Raw genomic sequence first — 21,055 nt, 5'->3', positions numbered from 1 at the left:
AATACGTGTACATACATGTTTGAAAAGTTTAGGCTAAGAGGCTAAGTATAATGCTCCCAGAATGCTCTCTGATTATATGCAAATGAAGTGTCATTTAGTAAAATGTGTTGATGCATGCTAGTATTTCCCCAAAATATTTCTAATGGAAAATCAGTGTAACCATTTTCAACACGATTATAGGAAGCATGAAAATAAACAAACACGGACAAAGCCAACTGATCTGACATATTTTTATAAGTCTTTTAGTTTCATCAATGCGTGTCTTGTTTTGACATGGCTTTTGTAACACTTTATTGTTGTGGGAGCTACCAGGCCCTCAACATTGTAACAAACACTGGCAAAACCCCCCCAAAAAGTTTTTGAACTCTAAAAGCACACGTTGCCACCAGCGGCATAACAAAGGCCCGCAGCCGCCCTCCAGGGGGCCCCTTCAGCACATCACCTGCCCTGAGTGAGTCTGGAGAGGGGGCTCCTCCATGTTCTTTGCAAAGGGGCACCCTCCAGTTTCGTTTATGTCACTGATTGCCACTGTAGTTCCTGACACTGAACAAAACTACTTTGTGTGGCAATATGCTCCTTGTGGAAGAGCAGAATGCGATCACTCACAGTAAAGCCAGCCGAAAGAGAGAGAAATAGAAGTTTAATAAAAACAAAATGTCTTTGTTCACACCAGACCTAATTAGGGACCAAGACCCACATGTAGGTAGCTTTTTGCATGTCGCAAACAGCGACTTTCGCTGTTTGCGACATGCAAAAAGCACATTGCGATGCACAAACCCAGTTTTGCGATTCAGTAACCTGGTTACCGAATCACAAAACGGGTTTGTGACTCGCAATTAGTAAGGGGTGTTCCCTTCCTAATTGCGACTCGCAGTGCAATGTAGGATTGTTTTGTGACCGCGGGCGCAAACCAATCGCAGTTTGCACCCATTTCAAATGGGTGCTAACACTTTCACAAAAGGGAAGGGATCCCCATGGGACCCCTTCCCCATTGTGAATGTCACTGTAAACATTTTTTCAGAGCAGGCAGTGGTCCTGCGGACCACTGCCTGCTCTGAAAAAATGAAACGAAAACGTTTCATTTTTGTTATGCATCTTGTTTTCCTTTAAGGAAAACGGGCTGCATTACAAAAAAAAACTGCTTTATTGAAAAGCAGTCACAGACATGATGGTCTGCTGTCTCCAGCAGGCCACCATTCGCGAGGGGGTCGCGAATTGCGACCCACCTCATGATTATTCATGAGGTGGGCATTTGCGAAGCCCTTGCGAATCACAGATGGTGTCAAGGACACCATCCTACATTCGGATTTGCGACTCGCAATTTGCAGGTCACAAATCTGAACCTACCTACATGTGGCCCCAAATTTTTAAAGAAAGTCACAAAAGTGCACCCATGGTATATGTTGTACCCCTGTAAAATATTTGTGAACTGTATTTTAGCATGGGTAAATACGATGTGTAGATTTGCTCATGTGAAAATCTATTGAGCATTTGCAAGTTCATTTTCCCTCCAGCCACTTTCTTCCCAACTCTGGAAGAAGTTCTAATTCTGCTATTGTCCGGAGTAAATGTCTAACCTTTCTTATTATGGGAAAATATTCGAGAGAAGCTGGTAAAAATCTTTAAAACATGCAGGTTAGTAGGCTTGCAGACTCAAAGGCATTCCAGCCCTGGAACTATTGCTTACTGTTTCCTCCAGCCCCAGTATGCAGATCTGCAGAAAGGTGGCAAAATAAGGAAATTGCTACAGTAGGAATTGAAACTGCAAGTATTCAAACCCTAATATGGTAGTAGCCCTGGCATAATCAGAGAAGCTATTAATTGCTGCCATAATTTGTCGCCACACTACATGGCACCAAAGGGACAAGTAGATCTTTTTACAGGACAAGTAGATTTGAGAAGCAACCTGTCCCCCGGACAAGTAGATATTTTAATAAATTCCACACCCCTGCACTTACAGGGTACGGTGAACAACTATCTTGCAAAAGAGCCTCATTCTAACAGGGTGAAAACCCTATCATAGTATGGTGACAATATGTCGGTAACAAAAGTTGTTGTCTTCACTACCCCAACCATCTACAAGAACCAGATCGGAGAACAACCTCACTAGAACCTGCTTCTTCTGAATCTTTATAAATGTATATCATTTATAAAGAACTTAAGTAAAGACAGATAAACTTTTAAAACCATATCCGAACACGTCTGAAGACAATAAAGCGTGGCACAACAGAATCCACTCCAGTTGTTACACAACATCTTTTAACCTCTATGCCAGCAAACCTCCAAGATTCCACCGGTGGTTTCCTGCTGTAGTGTGTCACAGTTGCTTTCCTCGATAAAGCCCCATGATCTCAATCTCTCTGTCTTACGGAGCGGCTTCAGATTCTCTACATCTCTCCCAGGGTGCAGCACAATTTTGAGTCTTGGTCAGACAGTGGCAAATGTGATGCTCCATGACGTCTGCCCATCCTCAAAAGGATGATGTGTCTAATTATTTAGTCATGGCTCCAGTCAGCTTAGTTGAGTAAAAGGAGGTGGCAGTCAGGGCCTAGATCTCTGGTCAAGACATGTCCTCCTAGTTTATGTGCTAACATCTAACCTCTCTGTTTTTGTGAAGATCTAGATAGGTTTTGCTTTTGGATCTTTTCCAAGAGGCTTGAACTAGTAAATAAGAGTATGGAAAATATGGTAATTCACATTTGTATTCAGTTTTTCGTACATATGTAAGGTGTGAATGGGATGAGAAACACACGTTCTTGAAGGGAATTGTGCTGTTTACCAAACCACTGAATTGCCTAGTGTTACAGAAGGATAAAGGGGTGAATGGTTGACCTAGGGGTAAATATCAGTAACCTAGAGCTTAAGTCACATCCCCCGAGTGGAACACATCCCAAGTTACTTCCAGAAGTTGAAGGATGTCTATTTATATATTCCTCATACAGCTGCACTGAACACAACCCTGCAGACTGAAGGTTAAGTTACCTTATCACCAATTAGACAACACTACATTTTCTAACTAGAAAGAGTGCATTGGAGGCATAAGGTTTGGGCTGATTTCAATGTGAATATTAATGTTCTTTCACATAAGCGTTAAATCATAAACAGCCACAGTTCACGTCATGCAGGGTTGGAGAGTTCAAATGCAATAAATGAAGATAATCTGTGCCTGCAAGGTTACTGACTAAGTTGGATTTTTGTTGGAGTTGCTTGTCAACGCGACTACAGTTTGCAGCAGCCGAGAGGACAGTTAGCTGCTTTTGAGAATTCGATATCTACTTTTCTCACGTTTTCAAAGACACTAAAGTTTAGCTACGTGCAAGAGCTTTGCGTGCACAGCAGATTGCTTGCTCTCTTAAGACTTGTGTTATGCCAGAAGGCATCAGAACATTCTAGTGTGTGCATGGTTTGTGCTAACCATGCTTCTGTCTTTAATGGGTTGGCTCTTCTGTCTTTAATGGGCTTAGCCAGTTTTTTATTTATTTATTGTTGATGGCATGTGTGTGCCTCTGCCTTGCTAGCCTTATTCCCTTTATGGGTGTGGTCAGTTTTGTTAGGCAGATTACTTGACCTCTTTTTCTATGGCTAATAGCTCCTGTCAATAATTTGCACTTATAGCTACTCCTTTCCTTTTGATGAAAGTTGCTTCAAGATGTCTGTAGAGTTTTTAATTCCAGTCTTCGGTGCTTCAGAGGATCATAATATTAAAAGCATTCGTTGTTCACATCTGCACTGAGTCACTTGTGCATGTCCAAACCAAACTGAACACGTCACTTCTAATCATGTATTGCCTCTTACTCTGCCTTGAGTCACCTAGAGGCAAGTCAGGTTGAGCTGCAGCGCTATCTATTTTGTGTTATTCATCCAGTAATAACTTTGCACTCATGTGTATCGCTGCAGCTGAATAATTTTAGATTTGGCCATACAAGATGTCTACTGTTGAGGCTGCAAGACTCTAAGGTGATCAAGTGCTGGTTTAGCTCTCATCTGCTACAAGGGTACAGCTGATGAGATGACTGAGTCTGAAGAAAGAGCACTTGATCCATGTCCTGAAGAAGATTCTGCTTAATTACTTATTCTAATAGCGTTGAAACATTAACACTCATGAAACTGAAGATCTTATTTTATTAATATACATTTGGCAAAATACTACAGTCCTGCCTTTCATTCACCATGTATGTTTTTGTTATTCCACTGTTTGTTTTCTTTCCGAGTTGTACTGGTGCCATCGCTCTTTCCTCATATATCACTATCTCAGTTAGTGTTTTCTTTTCTTGTCGTCTATATTCTCTAATATACTGAAAGTCTAAACCAGTGGTCTTCAGTGCCCCCCCAGTGAATAGATCATTGCCCCTCCCCGAATTTGTTTAAAAATTATTCCATTACATTTGGTAATGTTTTAATATGCCTAGAATTATTTAAACATTGCATTCAAGTTCTGTTACTGTTTTAAAAATACAATTAAATACACGATACCAAACAAACTATTCTGGTCAGGCAGGCCGTGTGTAAAACTATCCACAGCATGATTATTAGAAGTGGGGTTTTTGAAGAGTATTTTGAGTCCCTTACCTTTTGACACCCAGTTTGGCTGTGAATGGCAAAACGTGTTAGTGATGATCCATTACTGAGCGGTTTACTGCTGCTCATTTTTTTCATGTTAAAATAAAGCCCTGTTATAAGCATAATGTTTCTCTTGGCAAGGGATCATGTGAGGCCCCTTTAGGAAGGCTCACTCTCCAGTTTTTAGACCTCTGGTCTAAACTGACCTGTCTGTGTTCTGCTTCCTGCAGCTACCATACAAATGAGCATACATTTCTCCCACCTGGGGAGCAAATTACAATAAACAAGCCAGCTGGGAAAACTTTAGTGCCCTTGGTGTTTTATTCTCTTACAGCGACCCCTTTCAAGGCACCTCAGTGGGACGTTATTCTATGTCACAATGTCAATTAAAGACCTCGATATAACCTTGTTTGCAACACTAGACTCTAGTAGCACGTTGTATCTAGATTTACTGAAGAACTTCTCAGTGTACTTAAAGAGAGTCCTTGCTTTACAAAAGAATTTAAAGAGAAACCCACATTATTTCAGACACCCAGAAAGTCACATCTCAGCACACCCCTCCTCAGAATGCTCGGAGTCCCTAAGTCAGAATTCTCAGAGATCTGGTCATGCTTGTGAACGTGTTTACACACTCCTGTACAAACCATGACAAATATGCAAGTTTCTAAATTCACAGCTTGCCGAGCTTGTCTTAACCTTGCATGCATGCTTCTTTTACTATTCGTTGGTCCTCTATTACTTGAATGGTGCCCTGCTGTAGCCATCAGTTCTCTGTTCTTCCTTACCGAAGATTAAAGGTACTTAAAATTATTTAGTCAATTTATTTTTGCTTGCTTATTTTCAAAGGTTCAGGAATATGTTTGAGGGCCTAGAGCACACATGACTGAGTCATGTGACATGGATGATACCTGGGAGCACATGCATTTGGGGAAACTTCACTACTGTGCCATATCCCCGTTATGAATCAGCGATGCAGGTTTCATTGTAGTGCAGAATATCTTCCACTTCTTTGCTGAGCGATGTGCAGCTCTAGGCAATTGCAGATTTGCACCTGTGCCTCTGAAGATCTTTGCACGTGTGTGGGACATCAAAGGAGAAGCGAATGGAAATAGGGAGCAAAAGTGGTGAGGCTTCAATAAATTTGCACATTTATGCGCCGGCCAACAGCAGTATGAAAAGCCATGTTGATCCACCCCAAATTTTATATTGACCTTGAAGTTTTGGCAAGATAATTGCTAATTTCTCTTGATTTGCCTTTCTATCCTAGCCTTAGTTTCGTCTCACTAAATCAGCTTACTGCAAAATATGGTGCTATAAATAAAAACAAACATACGTATTTTCCCATTCCTATGTTAACACTTGTATCCCCACAGATGATGGGACTGGTTTGAATATAATTTTTATGTGAACTTTGTGGGTCTTTTTTTTTGTTGCATCTCATTTATCCAGAGAATGTCCTTGATCTCATGCACACCTCCTCACTTCATGGTAACTGTCCCAACAAAGCATCAGTCATGAAAGAATACAAAGCAGACCAATGTCTTCATCAAACTAGTTCTCCATTTATCAGCATGCCACAATCTTAATGAATAATAATGTTCTCCAAACATACCCAAAAGAAGCATTATAAGTTACTTTGGTTAAATTGTTCTTCTCTTTCCCCCAGGATAAATTTAATGCAGAAAGGAATGAGAGTAAAGAAACTTATACCTGCAAAGAAATACAAGAGTTGCTCTGGGGGAGAGATTCTCAATCCCCTAAAATGGCGGCTTCGCCTCAGAACAAGAGTGTGAAAGTAAGTTCACCGTTGGATTATGGCTTTGTGTAGATGTGTTCTTCCCTGGTTCCATAGAGTAAACCAAATGATGGTTACTACAGCCAATGGTTGCTCTTTACATAAACCTTTCATCCTTGCGAGATCGGAACAAATGAACACTTTACATTGTGGTACAAGAAATATCTGATTTCAGTGTCAAGAAAGCACTGTAGTGGTGAAACATGTACTTTGCAAAAATAGATCTATGTTACTCCCAGAGCATCACAGCTACTTACGTGGATTGTTCATTAAGCGGAACGTTAGTTGAAATGTGCATTTGCACATAAAGCCCTTTTTAGGTCATGCCTGAGACTGAGTATGTGCTATCACTTGCGAGGCATTTCGTTAGCTTACAGTGGGCTTAAAGCCTGCCTGTTGCTTACCATTGGTTGGCTTAATCGCCACTCTTAATTTGCACGCTTCTGATTTGTGCATGCATGCAAGCTTCTCACCCTCTTCTTCTGTTTTACTCTCTCCTGGATCTTGGCCAAGTACTTGTGTCCTTCCACTGCTCACATTTTGGGTGCTACGTTTTTGTTTTGTTGAAGTGCTCGATGAGGGAACATGTCTTTGTGTTACTTGCCCCTACCTCTCTGTTGCTTGCCTCTATCTTTCACCTCCATATCTGCTTCCTTGGTGTTGCTTGCACCCTCCCACTATTTTGTTGCTTCTTCCTTCCTCTGCCTGTATTGTTGCTTCCCTCCTCCCCTGTCTGTATTGTTGTTTGCCTCCTCCAGCTGCCCGTGTTTTTCCTTGAAGTCAGTAGCTCCAGCTGGGGCTATCACAGCGTCATGAACATCAAATCCAACAGTTCAGGCCGAGACAGTGTCGCAAAGACCCACAAACAGTACCTTGGAAATGCAGGATGTTGTGATCCTTGCAATGAAATCTGGAGTGTGGCGTCACTGGCATCGTTGGGCATCGGTTCTGGAGGTCTGTGCAGAAGTCAGCGGGCCCTTGAAGTCACACGCACTGCAGATTAAACTCCGGGCTAATGACGAAGTCAGGAGCGCTGGCGTTGATGTTGTTGGGGCTGTGGTACAAAGTGGGATGAAGGGAGGTGCGGTGCCGACAGGTAACTGTGCAGGCAGTGGCTAGGTGACATCAGCTGAGGCATCGGTTAGACCAGGGCTGCGGTGTGTAGCAGGATGGTGCGAAGTGTGGTGTCTCCAGGTCACAGTACTGAAGCGTTGTAGTCGGTAGGCCCAAGGCAGCGGTACGACGCGGGGTGGGATTGCGTGTGGTGCCCATGGGTCACTATACAGGCAGGGGAGTCTGCTGACGACACAGGAGTTGATGGTGCTAGTGGACGGGGTCTGCGGTGCGAGACGGGACAGTGCTTTGTGTACCTCACGAGTGGTGTTCTCCGGCCAGGGTGCAGGCAGCGGCGTCTGTGTCAGCATAGAGCATTGTCGTCTGGGATACCAAGGCTGTGGTGTGAGCAAGGTGATGCGGAGTGTGGGGCCCACAGGTCACGGTGCAAGCAGCGGCTCGGTGATGGCGGCAGATGGCAACGTCGATGAGACCAGGGTTGCGGTGTGAAGCAGGGCATGGCTCCGTGCAACGTAGTCAGGCCACGGTACAGGCAGCTGCATCATTGATGGCATTGTGGTGGTTCCAACAGGAGGCAAGCTCTACTTCAAGCCCTTGGAGAAACTTCACAACCAGGATACACAGCAAAGTCCAGTCTTTGTCCTCTCTACGGCAGAAGCAGCAACTGCAGGCCAACCCAGCAAATCACACACAGCGAAGGAAAAGGGCTCCTCCTCCAGCTCTTCAGCTCTTCAGCTCTTCTCCTTGGCAGAGGTTCCTCTTGATCCAGAAGTCCAGTTCTAAATGTCTGGGGGTTTGGGTCTACTACTTATACCCATTTCTGACTTTGAAGTAGGAAAACTTCAAAGGAAACTCCCTGTTGTTGACTAGATTCTGCCTAGCCCAGGCCTGGCCCAAGACACACCAGAGGGTTGGACACTGTATTGTGTGAGGACAGGCACAGCCCTTTCAGGTGCAGGTGTCAGCTCCTCCCGCTCCACTCTAGCCCAGGGGACTCATCAGCATATGCAGGACACTCCCAGCTCCCTTTTCTGTCACCGTCTAGAGGGAATTCACAAACAGGCCAACTGGTCAGTCTAACCCAGACGTGAATTCCACATGCAGACAGAAGCACAGAGCGGTTAAGCAAAAATAAACCTGATTTCTAAAAGTGCCATTTTCAAACTGACAATCTAAAAAACTTTACCAAAAGATGTATTTTTAAATTGTGAGTTCAGAGACACCAAACTCCAAATCTCTATCTGCTCTAAAAGGGAAACTGCACTTAAAAGTTATTTAAAGGCAGACCCGTGTTAATCTATGAGAGGAATAAGCTTTGCAACAGTGAAAAACGAATTTGACAGTATTTCACTATCAGGACATGTAAAACACACCTGTACATGCCCTACCTTTTAAATACACTGCACCCTGCCCATGGGGCTTCCTAGTGCCTACCTTAAGGGCGACTTACATGTAGTAAAAGGGAAATTTGGGCCTGGCAACTGGGTACACTTGCCAAGTCAAATTGGCAGTTTAAAACTGCAAACAGACACTGCAGTGGCAGGCCTGAGACATGCTGACAGGCTACTCATGTGGGTGGCACAATCAGTATTGCAGGCCCTGGACACACACACAGTGCACTTTACTAGGGATATATGCCAGTCATGGATAAACCAATCACCAATACAATTTACACAAGGAGCACTTGCACTTTTGCATGGATCTGCAGTGGTAAAGTGCACAGAGACAATAAACCATCAAAAACAGATCAGAAAAAATCGGAGGAAGAAGGCAAAAGGTTTGGGGATAACCATGCAAAAAAGGGCCATTTCCAACAGTAGTGGTGTTGCTTGTCACATTTCCCCCTCCTGGTGTTCGTGTGGTTGCTTGGTCTCTCTGCCTCCTGTGTTATTGTTGCTTGCTCCCTTCTGCCATCCGTATTGTTACTTACACCTTCTCAGCCTCCGTGTTGTTGCATGCACTTTCCTGGTGTTTGTTTTGAACCTCGCTAAAACCAAAAAAAAAGCACTATGATGGGGGCAGCACTGGCTGCATGATAGCGTTTTTTTTTCTGACTTTCAGCCGTGCAATTTGTTATTGCTTTCCCCTCAAATCCCTCCTTCTTGATGCTTGCCCCATCCACCTTGTATAGCAAAAAAAAGTGCTATGGGGCAGACACCGCTGGCTACGTCTTAGCTCTTTTTTTCCCCCCACACCTTCAATGTTTCATGCCGTTGCTCCCTCTGTGATGCCTCCTGCCACCAATAAAAAAGCACCGCTGACTCTCATAGCAATTGTTTAAGAACAGTAATGCTGCACAGCAGTATAGCGTGTTGCCCTAGAACATGACTAAAAAACATTGACAAAGCAAATATCTCCCTTGTACGCAAAACCTGTTGGCTTTGCCAATGTTCATTTAGTTTTCCCCTGAAGGCTTTTAACCATGGCCACTGCACGCCCATCACTTTCACTCGTTCGTTGGCTTGCCTTTCAAAAATCCTTTATCATTGGTAAATGCTGTACGTTTGTCCCTTCTTGGGGCATTTTTGTTACCTCCTAGGACACCAACCCTGTTACATGGATTATGGATGATTGTCGATAAGTTTGACTACAAGTGAACTTTTTTCTCTTTGTGTCTCTCCTTCGTGCTCATGCTGGCAGTGGTGCTTTGGATAGGCTCGCCTATGTCAACTGTTTTACTTTTCATTTTTAAATTATGTGACAAAAAAAGTACAGTTAGGAATTTACAACGCCAACAGCTCTAAATCGAGCTAACGTGTGATCCATTGCATTGCAAATTAAGCTCTTCAGTAAAGGAACAATAAACATTCTGATCACATCCAAGACTATGGGTTATTACGTAGGTCTGCCACAGCTGCATTATTTATGAAAAGGATCTAAACACAGGTCAGCACTTTCCTTAGGCAAACTTCACGCAAGAATATAATTCTTGGCTATTTGTATGTAGCCCTTTTTTTTAGATCACTCTCAAAAAGTTAAAGGCTTTTGACCGTTTTCACACTCATGCTTAAAAACAGCTGCTTCGTGCTGTCTAACAAATTGGCACTGGTATAATGACTGAGTAGTGCGCTTGTGGGCACACACACACGCGCCCACACACACATGAAGGTATCCTGACGCTAGGACTGCAAAAGACAAAGAAAGGCAAGACCCATGTATCTTCGAAATTTGTGTTTTTTAAGGCTTCCCCTGAAGCACCCATGGCTAAAACTCTTTCAAAAGGCAAATTTTTGTTGTTCCAAAGCTAAGGGACAATAACTGTAATGTTCTTGCTACCAAGAAGGGAACCTTTGAAACACAGAAAAGTGAACAGCGAGAAGTGGCAAGGAACAGAACGATGGTGTCTTGCTCAACTGCGACTGGGTCTGAGATCCTAAAAGGCATGGTGGCCACACAGAGAGTGCCTTAAAATCTATCCGATGAGCCACAGGAAGCTCTTGAGAGGCACCTGGCACTCATAAACCCAACTGAATTTATATAGATTGAAATATAATCTCACAGCCCTGTTCTAAACCGCTGCTGCCTCGAAATCATAGTGACAGGACGCCCCATATAACAGGTCATGTATAGTGTATTCTGGATAGAATTGCTGCAGCTCCGTGCTCTGAAACCTGCTGCAGACGCACAATCATGCCTTCAGGAAGCCCCAGGTAGCTGATATTGCCCGTGTGTTATGAAGTGTTTTCCGAATTGAATTGCCTCGCTATCTTGTTCTGAACCAGTTACATCCTCAAAATTATGCCAACATAATGTCCAGGATAACAGTTATTGCATAGGGGTTTCTGGATAGAATTGTCTCACCTCCATATTAGGACCCCACTGCAGCCTCACAAACATGTAGATTGAAGGCCTCAATTAAGTTATTGCCATTATGTGTTTTGGAAAGACTCTCCTCTCCTAGTGTTCAGAAATTGCTGTAGGTTTACAGCCATGACGAGAGGAAGCCCCAATTAAATGTTGCCATGATGTATAGTGGATAGAATTGCCTCACCGCCATATTTTGAATCTGCTGCAAACTCGCAATCCTGCTGACAGGAAGCCCGAGTTAAGTTATTGCCACAGTGTATTCTGGATAGACCTGCCTTACTGCCATGTTGTGGAACTGCTGCACACTTACAATCCTGCAGACAGGAACCCCAGATGTTGCCATAGTGTATTCTGGATAGAACTGCATCACCCCCTTGTTCTGAACCTGCTGCAGACTGTAGGAAAGCACCATCTTGCCTGGCATGTTACCCCCATTTTTACTTGTGTGTCAGTTTGTTTTTTTCTGTGTCACTGGGATCCTGCTAGCCAGGACCCCAGTGCCCGTAGTTTGTGACCTATATGTGTTCCCTGTGTGCTGACTAACTGTATCACTGAGGCTCTGCTAACCAGAACCTCAGTGTTTATGCTCTCTCTGCTTTTAAAATTGTCACTGCAGGCTAGTGACTATTTTCACCAATTCTAATTGGCACACTGGAACACCCTTATAATTCCCTAGTATATGGTACCCAGGGCATTGGGTTTCCAGGAGATCCCTATGGGCTGCAGCATTTCCTTTGCCACTCATAGGGATCTCAGATAATTCTTACACAGGACTGCCACTGCAGCCTGAGTGAAATAACGTCCACGTTATTTCACAGCCATTTTACACTGCACTTAAGTAACTTATAAGTCACCTATATGTCCAACCCTCACTTAGTGAAGGTTAGGTGCAACGTTACTAAGTGGGAGGGCACCCTGGCACTACCCAAGGTGCCATCACATTGTTCAGGGCAATTTCCCCGGACTTTGTGAGTGTGGGGACACCATTACACGTGTGAACTACATATAGGTCAATACCTATATGTAGCTTCACAATGGTAACTCCGAACATGGCCATGTAACATGTCTAAGATCATGGAATTGTCCCCCCAAGCCAAATCTGGTATCGGGGTGCCAATCCCATGCATCCCCGGGGCTCCAGCATGGACCCCGGGTGCTGCCAAACTAGCTCTCTGGAGTTTTCTCTGCAGCTACCGCTACTGCCAACCCTCAGACAGATTTCTGCCCCCCTGGGAAGCCCAGTCCCAGGAAGGCAGAACAAAGGATTTCCTCTGAGAGAGGGTGTTACACCCTCTCCCTTTGGAAATAGGTGTGAAGGCCTGGGGAGGAGTAGCCTCCCCCAGCCTCTGCAAATGCTTTGAAGGGCACAAATGGTGCCCTTCTTGCATAAGTCAGTCTACACCAGTTCAGGGATCCCCCAGCTGCTGCTCTGGCGCGAAACTAGACAAAGGAAAGGGGAGTGACTACTCTCCTGCCAATCACCACCCCAGGGAGGGGGCCCAGAGCTCCTCCAGTGTGTCCCAGACCTCTGCTATCTTGAATGCAGAGGTGTGAGGGCACAATGGAGACCTCTGAGTGGCTAGTGCCAGCTGGTGACGTCGGAGACCCCCTCTGATAGGCTCTTACCTGGTTATGTAGCCAATCCTCCTCGGAGGGCTATTTAGGGTCTCTCCTGTGGCTTCCTTTTCAGATAACGAATGCAAGAGCTCACCAGAGTTCCTCAGCATCTCCCTCTTCGACTTCTGCCAAGGATCGACTGCTGACGGCTCCAGGATGCCTGCAAAACTGCAAAAAAGTAGCAAGACGACTACCAGCAACATTGTAGCGCCTAATCCTGCCGGCTTTCTCGACTGTTTCCTGGCGGTGCATGCTCTGAGGGCTGTCTGCCTTCACCCTGCACTGGAAGCCAAGAAGTAATCTCCCGTGGGTCCACGGAATCTTCCCCCTGCTAACACAGGTACCAAACTTCTGCATCACCGGTCCTCTGGGTCCCCTCTCATCTTGACGAGCGTGGTCCCTGGAACGCAGGAGCTGGATAGTGACCCCGACAGTCCAGTGGTCCTTCTGTCCAAATTTGGTGGAGGTAAGTCCTTGTTTCCCCACGCCAGAGAGTAATCCTGTGTACTGCGTGATCTGCAGCTGCTAGGGCTTCTGTACTCTTTTGCAAGGATTCCTTTGTGCACAGGAAAGCCCAGGTCCCCAGCACTACGTCCTGCATTGCTCAACTCGCTGAGTTGACCACCGACTTCGTGGGACCCTCTTTTGTTGTGTTGAGACGACCACCATGCTCAGATTTCTTGAAGGCCTGTTCAAGTGCTTCTGCGGGTGCTGCCTGCTTCTGCGTGGGCTCTCTCTGTTGCTGAGCGCCCCCTCTGTCTCCTCCTGTAAGGGGCTACCTCCTGGTCCTTCCTGGGCCCGGGCAGCACCCATTATCTTCAACTGCGACTCTTGCAGCTAGCAAGGCTTGTTTGCAGTCTTTCTGCATGGAAACAACTCTGCATCCTCCAGCACGCCATGGGACATCCTCTGACCAAAGGAGAAGTTCCTGGCACCTTCCGTTGTTGCAAAATCTTCGGCTTCTTCCACCTGGAGGCAGCCCTTTTGCACCTTCATCTGGGGTTTAGTGGGCTCCTGCCCCCCCCTGGACACTTCCTTTCCAGGTCCTCAGGTCCAGGAATCCATCTTCAGTGCTTTGCAGTCAGTTGTTGCCTTTGCAGAATCCCCTACCTCGACTTTACTGTCTTTCTGGGGTAGTAGGGTAACTTTACTCCTACTTTTCAGGGTCTTGGGGTGGGGTATCTTGGACACCCCTAGTGTTTTCTTACACTCCCAGCGACCCTCTACACACTGCACTAGGCCTGGGGTCCATTTGTGGTTCGCATTCCACTTTTGGAGTAGATGGTTTGTGTTGCCCCTAGGCCTTTTGTCTCCTATTGCATTCTATTGTGTTCTACAGTGTTTGCACTACTTTTCTAACTGGTTACTTACCTGATTTTGGGTTGTGTGTATATTTTGTGTATTTTACTTACCTCCTAAGGGAGTATATCCTCTGAGATATTTTTGGCACATTGTCACTAAAATAAAGTACCTTTATTTTTAGTAACTCTGAGTATTGTGTTTCTTATGATATTGTGCTATATGATATAAGTGGTATAGTAGGAGCTTTGTATGTCTCCTAGTTCAGCCTAAGCTATTCTGCTATAGCTACGTCTATCAGCCTAAGCTGCTACAACACTACTAATCTACTAATAAGGGATAACTGGACCTGGCACAAGGTGTAAGTACCATCAGTTACCCACTATAAGCCAGGCCAGCCTCCTACACAGACTCACAATGCTGATGACAAGAAGCCCCAGTTAAGTTATTGTTAAAGCGCCTTCTTCATGCAACGTAGGCTCACAGCCAGGGAGCAGATAGCCTTTAAGATGCTGAGTGCATAGCCACTCCCTGTTAGAAACAGTCCCAGGTATAGAGCACTACCTTTCAGTCATGTCTAGTGTAGGAAGCTGGCTCTCTGTATAGTGCACTTAAATGAAGTACACTGTGCAAAATCCATTGAATCTCCAATTGGTTTGCAGAAGCAAAAGTAGATAAGACTAATGCTTTATTTCGTGGTAGTGTGGGTGAGCAGTTTGGTTTATCAGAGGGTGGTGCTGAGCATTTGGTTTACTCACAGAGGCAATAAATGAGACACATTCAAAGAATTAACCCAAGACCAAATTAGAAAAATAACATTTCTTTTTATACTTGTTTCACAGTCAAGAGCTTCGTAATCAGGTGAGTAGATTTTCAAGCATTAATACTTTGTAGTTTCAAAAATCAACACAGTGCAATTTTGCAGTTCAGCAATGTTAACCTATTGGAGGAAAACAAGAATACAGTTTTGCAGGGAAGTACACAACTTACAAATCCAGTCTTCGCAGTTTTAGGTCAACACTAGGCAGGGTTCCAATCAGTACCAAGAGTGCACCCATAGCGGCACAGGGGTGGTCGGGTGCAGAGGTCAAATTTGGAGTTGGGTGCCCAATGTTAACCAATGGAGACTGGGGATGAACGAAGATGCCCTGCTCACGGCTGAGTAAAGCGGTGTCAGGGGTCAATCTCCTGGGGTTAAGATAAGTACGGTGGGGGCACAAGGTAGCACCAAACTTACACCCTCAATGGCACGGGGGCGGCCGGGTGCAGAGTGCCATCACAGCATCAGGTGCCCAATGTTAATCAATGGAGAATGGCGGTAACTGAAGATGCTCTGCTCACAGGTGAGGAAGGCAGCGTCAGGGGTCGATCTCCTGGGGTTGAGACAAGTACATGGCAGCACCAAATATACACCCTCAGCGGCACGGAACGGCTAGGTGCAGAGTGCCAACACAGCGTTGGGCACCCATTGTTAACCAATGGGAGAGGTCACTTTTGGAAAAAGGCTGCAGGCTCGGGCCAGCAGGCTGAATGAAGAAAACCCACAGCTGCACAAGTATGTTCTGATGCTAGGGGACGTAGGAACACTGATGGTCCAGCTCCCCAAGGCCCAGGGGCTCCGGGTGCAGGGTTGTCTCTTGGCTTCGGGAACAGCTTAACAGGCAGGTCGCATTTATGGGGAGTCTTCGGGTTGAGGCTGCAGGCTTTGAGGCAGAGTCCGGAAGAGGTCAGCCCATTGTGGACTCGTACTCGGAATTGCTGGGGAACCTTCACAGGACTGGTGGGCCTCGGGAGCAGAGGTGGCTTCACAGTTCCTTAGGGCAGAGTTCTTTTCTTTTAAAGTTGTTTTCTTCTTGAACAGGTTCGCTGTTCTTGGGAGAGCTTGATATTTGTCGAAGGCAGGTAGTCCTCCTAAAGCTTTCGAGGTCGCTGGGCTGCAAGACAGGTCGTCTTTTGGCTCAGGATCTTCAAGAGCTGCAGACAGGGTGGTAGGGCTGTGGCCAAATCAGTTGGTGTCTGTAGTCTTATCTGCAGGTTTGACTCTTTAGGATCCTGCTCTTCTTGGTTGTCAGAAATCTGAGTTCTAGTGTTCAGGGGTGCCACCTAAATACTGAAATCTGAAATAGACTTCTAGTCGCAGATTCCCTACCTTAGAATTTTTCACCAGGCTGGATCTGAAGATTTTTTTCTTTGAGCAATAACCTTGTGCGTTGGAAGGTGGCGTCTGTTGACTCCGCGGGTGTCGTTATCGCAGTGATGACGTCGGGAGTAGTACATAGACACCGCCGCAGTGCAGTGACGTCAGTTCTCTTCTTTCCACGCCACTCGCTGATCTGGAGAGTGCTACCCTTGGTCAATTTTTGACCGACTTCTACTCTTTTGTTGAGTTTTTGTGAAGATTGTGGTGCGTCGAGAGATGTCATGGAAGACTGGCTTCAAACTGTGCGGGGACTTTCACTACATGATGTCGGTGACATATCTGCATCGGGTCTGTTTGTGGTGCCTGGAGTGCGATCACAACCCAAAGTTGTGCTCCGAGTGCTGGGCCATGCACCCGAAGGCCTTGAGAAAGCGATACCTCAAGCTTATGGTGGCCCGGCGCTCAACTCCCCATAGGTCCCGGTCTCGCTCACGGAAAACCGGTCGCAGAGCTACCACCATTCGTTGTTTTCGAAGTCTTCGGGTCAAGGTAAGAAGAAGAAGTCGTCTAAGAAATCCCGTCATCCTTTGACTTCACCCTATCGCTTGGCTGATGTGACGCTGGAGGAGCATCGACGCAAGAGGCCTCCATCTTCAGGGTCTGCTCCGCGCCTCCCTGAGTTTTCGGGAGCTGGGTCGACCCCTGACCAATTGAAGGAATTTTATGAGGCCATGCACCTCATTTTTGGGCAGTCTGACCCCGCTACAGCGCCTTCTGGCCCAAGGGGTTTGAGTGGGGGGCCTTCCGGTTCTGCGCCGGCAGCTCCAGCCATCAAAGTCCCCTCTAGATCTGCTGTCGGATCTGCACCAACGCCGGTCGTACCATTGAGACCTTCCCCTGCGCTAGTTCGATTGTCGACGCTCCCAACGTCGGTGGTGTCCACAGTCGACCCGATCCTGATCCCCGACAACTAAGTCAGATGGGCTGCATCCTTCTCGACAGGGCCTATCCACCAAAGTTTGGATTCTGACCCTTATTCTTGTGGGTTTGAATTCGGGGAAGGATTGAAGGAGTCCCTGGACCTTTATGAATACCGGGATGACCCTAACTTGGACACGTCACAGGAGTTGGGCGAGGCCAGTTGTCTGGATACCTCTCCGTGGCTAAGACGGAGGGAGCAACTTATTCCATGGTGGTCAGTAGGGCGGCTGAGGTCCTCGGCCTTGAGCTGCCTAAAGTTCAGGTCAGGTCTAATCTCCTGACTGAGATGCTTCAACCAGGGGGTTCCACATCTGAGCCTCTTCTTCTATTCAGTGATGCCCTCACCAATGTCCTTTTGGGTATCTGGTCCAGACCAAACACAGGGACTCCTGTGAACAGGACAATTTCATGCCGCCATCGCTCTTCCCCCCCCCCCCCCCCCCCCCGAACAACCCTAAATTCCTTTCCCAACACCCCACACCTGAGAGCCTTGTTATCCAGGCATTCCCATCCTTGGGCGCATTCCCTTCCACACCTCCGGATCGGGAAACAAAAAGGCTGGAACAATTTGGGAAGAAGATGTGTTCCTCCTCCAGTCTTGTGCTGTGGTCAGTGAACACCGCATGCCTTTTGGGCCCTTAAGCTCACTCTCTGTGGGATACGGTCGCATAAGTTCTGCTGCAGATACCAGAGGATGCTGGTGCTATCGTCTCCCAAGCCTTCACTGATGGGAGAGACATGGCAAAGTTCACTATCCAATGTGGGCTGGACACGACCTACTCACTGGGTAGATCGGTTGCGACGACGGTGGCCTTGAGGCGCCATGCCTGGTTATGTACATATGGTTTCTTAGGGGATGTCCATCAGACTCTTATGGACATGCCCTTTGATGGCTCCCGTCTCTTTTGAGACAAGGTGGCCTGCGCTAGAGAGGTTCAAGGACTCCCACGCTACTGTTCGGTCCCTCAGCCTTTCCGCTGCCCCTCATCCCCAACAGTCCGCCTTTTGCCTCTTTCGTGGCCACGGAAGGGGCTCACTGCGTGGCCGGGGACGCGGAACCCACGATGTCATGGGACAGGGAACTAGAGGTCTGCCTAGTCCACCCCTGCCCCTGCTGCAGCCTCCAAACCCTCGTAGTCCGTCCCCTTACTCTAGTCTACTTGGCGGCAGGATTTGCCATTACCTGCCCCACTGAGAATCCACCACTACGGAGAGGTGGGTTTTGCAGATCATTAAAAGAGGCTACTCATTCCCCTTCAAATCTGCCCCACCAGCTGTGCCTCCGTCATTGAGCCGTATACCGGAGGATCATTTGGCACTTCTCCGCCAGGAAGTCGCGGCTCTCTTGGCCAAGGGAGCCATAGAGAGGGTCCCTTGGCCAAGAGAGGTCGTGGTTGTTATTCCTGCTACTTTCTGGTGCCCAAAAAAAGACAAGGGCTTACCTCCTATCCTAGACCTTCGGGCCCTCGATCTCTTCCTCAAGAAGGAGGAATTCAGAATTCTCACCCTGGCTCAGGTCCTATCTGCCTTGGACCCAGAAGACTGGATGGTAGCTTTGGACTTGCAGGATGCTTATTTCCATATTCCCATCCTGCCTGCCCACAGATGTAACCTATGATTCGTGGTAGATCACAAGCACTTTCAATTTACCGTTTCCCCCTTTGGCCTTACCAGCGCCCCTCGGGTGTTCACGAAAGTGATGGCGGTGGTTGCAACTCATCCGCGCAGGTTGGGGGTTTCAGTATTCCCCTACCTCCATGACTGGCTGTTGAAGGCAGACTCGCCCCAGAAAGTCTTCTCCCACTTTCAGACTACAGCAAACCTCCTGCACACGCTGGGGTTCACTATAAACATGCTGAAGTCATTCCTGTCTCCCTTTCATCAGAGCTGTTCTGGTCACAGTTCAGTTTCAGGCCCATCCTTCTGAAAAGTGAGTCCAGGTTATTCAGGCTATGATTCCAATCTGTCAGCCTCTATCTTGGATTTCGGTGAGACTGGCTCTGAGGCTGCTGGGCCTCATGGCCTCCTGCATCCTGCTAGTGACACATGCCAGATGGCATATGTGTGGCTCTGCAGTGGAACTTGAAGTTCCAGTGGGAACAGCATCAGGGAAATCTCTCCGACATGGTCCAGATCTCGAAGTGGACTGTGAAAGACCTGTAGTGGTGGCTTTTGAATGGGCACTGGGTCCACGGCAGAGCCCTCTCCCTTCCCCAACCAGATCTATCCAAAGCGACGGACGTGTCACTTCTGGGGTGGGGCGGCCACATGGGAGAGTCAGAGATCAGACTCCTCTGGTCTCCGGTGGAGTCTGGGCTCCATATCAATCTTCTGGAGCACTGGGTGATCAGGCTTGTGTTGAAAACATTTCTTCCCTCTCAAAGGGAAAGTAGTGCAAGTGTTCATAGACAACACTACTGCCATGTGGTACGGCAACAAACAGGGCAGAGTAGGGTCCTGGACCCTTTGTCAGGAAGTGCTGTGCCTTTCGGCACATCAGGACATCACCCTGGTGGTTCAACATCTGGCGGGCTATCTGAACGCCAGAGAAGACGAACTCAGCAGTCGACGCATAGCCGATCACGAATGGCATCTCCATCCAGAGGTGGCGCAGGGTCTCTTTCAGCAGTGGGGAGAGCCTTGGTTAGATCTGTTCGCCTCAGGAGAGAATGCGCAACATTGGCTGTTTTGAGTGAAACTCCGGCCTCCTTTCCACCTTTCTGCCTATACCACTTCTGTCCAGAGTTCTCAAGAAAATCAAGAACGACTGAGCCCAAGTAATCTTGGTGGCTCTGGAATGAACATGGAGTGTATGGTATCCAAAGCTATTGAGCATGGCCACAGATCCTCCACTGAGACTGCCCCTTCTGGATGATCTTCTGTTGCAGCAGCAAGAGACGGTTCTCCATCCGAACCAGTACAATCTCTGCCTTCATGCATGGAGATTGAGTGGCGGCAGTTGACGGCTTTTGACCTTCCACCGAAGTCTGTGATGTAATCTTGGCAGGCAGGCGTCCCTTTACCAAAGCAGTATATGCCTGTCATTGGCATAAATTTGTGGTATGATGTACCAACAAATCTGTTGATCCCCTATCTGCTCCTCTTTCTGCGGTTATTTTGTTCATTCTTTTTTTGGCCAGCAGGGCTCTGCTTTGGGCAAACTTATGGGCTATTTATCGGCTATCTCAGCCTTTCTTAGGTTGCCTAATCAGCCTTCACTCTTTGTCTCCTATTGCTAGTAGATTCCTTAAGGGCCTCACCTATTTGTTTTCTCCCACCCCGTTTATCATGCCTCAGTGGGACCTCAGTCTTATCCTTACTTCCTTAATGTGTACTCTCTTTGAGACAATGCACAATTGTCCCTTATGGCTCCTTACTTTCAAAACTGTTTTTCTTGTTGCCATCACTTCTGCTCACAGAGTGAATGAGCTTCAGGCTCTATCTTCTAAGCACCCATTTTTGTCTGTGCACCCTGACAAAGTGGTGTTACACTCTAAGGCTTCCTTCGTTCCCAAAGTTGTTACACCTTTTCATGTAGGCCAGTCCATCACTTTGCCTACTTTTTACGCACCTCCACATCCTTCTCATGAGGAGGAGAGACTCCACCACCTGGATCCAAAAAAAGCATTGGCGTTCTATCTCAATCGTACTAAAGATTTCCGGATGGACGATCAACTCTTTGTTGGATATGTAGGAGCGAAGAAAGGGAAGGCAGTGCAAAAATGTACCATCTCATGATGGGTACTTCTTTGCATCAAGATGTGCTACACTTTGGCAAAAAA

General features: G+C 46.8%; 1 protein-coding gene across 3 annotated transcripts in view; it reads left to right on the top strand.

Moving 5' to 3' along the window:
* FAM161A (FAM161 centrosomal protein A) overlaps positions 1 to 21,055 on the top strand; it is a 128,428-nt gene that overhangs the window by 36,663 nt on the left and 70,710 nt on the right. For 2 of the 3 annotated variants that reach the window (XM_069234197.1, XM_069234199.1), the window contains exon 2: positions 6,227 to 6,355. The exons of the other annotated variant lie outside the window; for it this stretch is intronic. In XM_069234197.1, coding sequence (XP_069090298.1) covers positions 6,227 to 6,355 — 129 coding nt within the window. The remainder of the gene's footprint in view (positions 1 to 6,226; positions 6,356 to 21,055) is intronic. 3 annotated transcript variants of the gene reach the window in all.

Source organism: Pleurodeles waltl, chromosome 5 (genome assembly GCF_031143425.1).
Source record: "Pleurodeles waltl isolate 20211129_DDA chromosome 5, aPleWal1.hap1.20221129, whole genome shotgun sequence".
Classification (NCBI taxonomy): Eukaryota; Metazoa; Chordata; class Amphibia; order Caudata; family Salamandridae; genus Pleurodeles; species Pleurodeles waltl.
The sequence above is the reverse complement of the archived record's forward strand: the minus strand, read 5'-3'. Positions and strand labels throughout refer to the sequence as shown.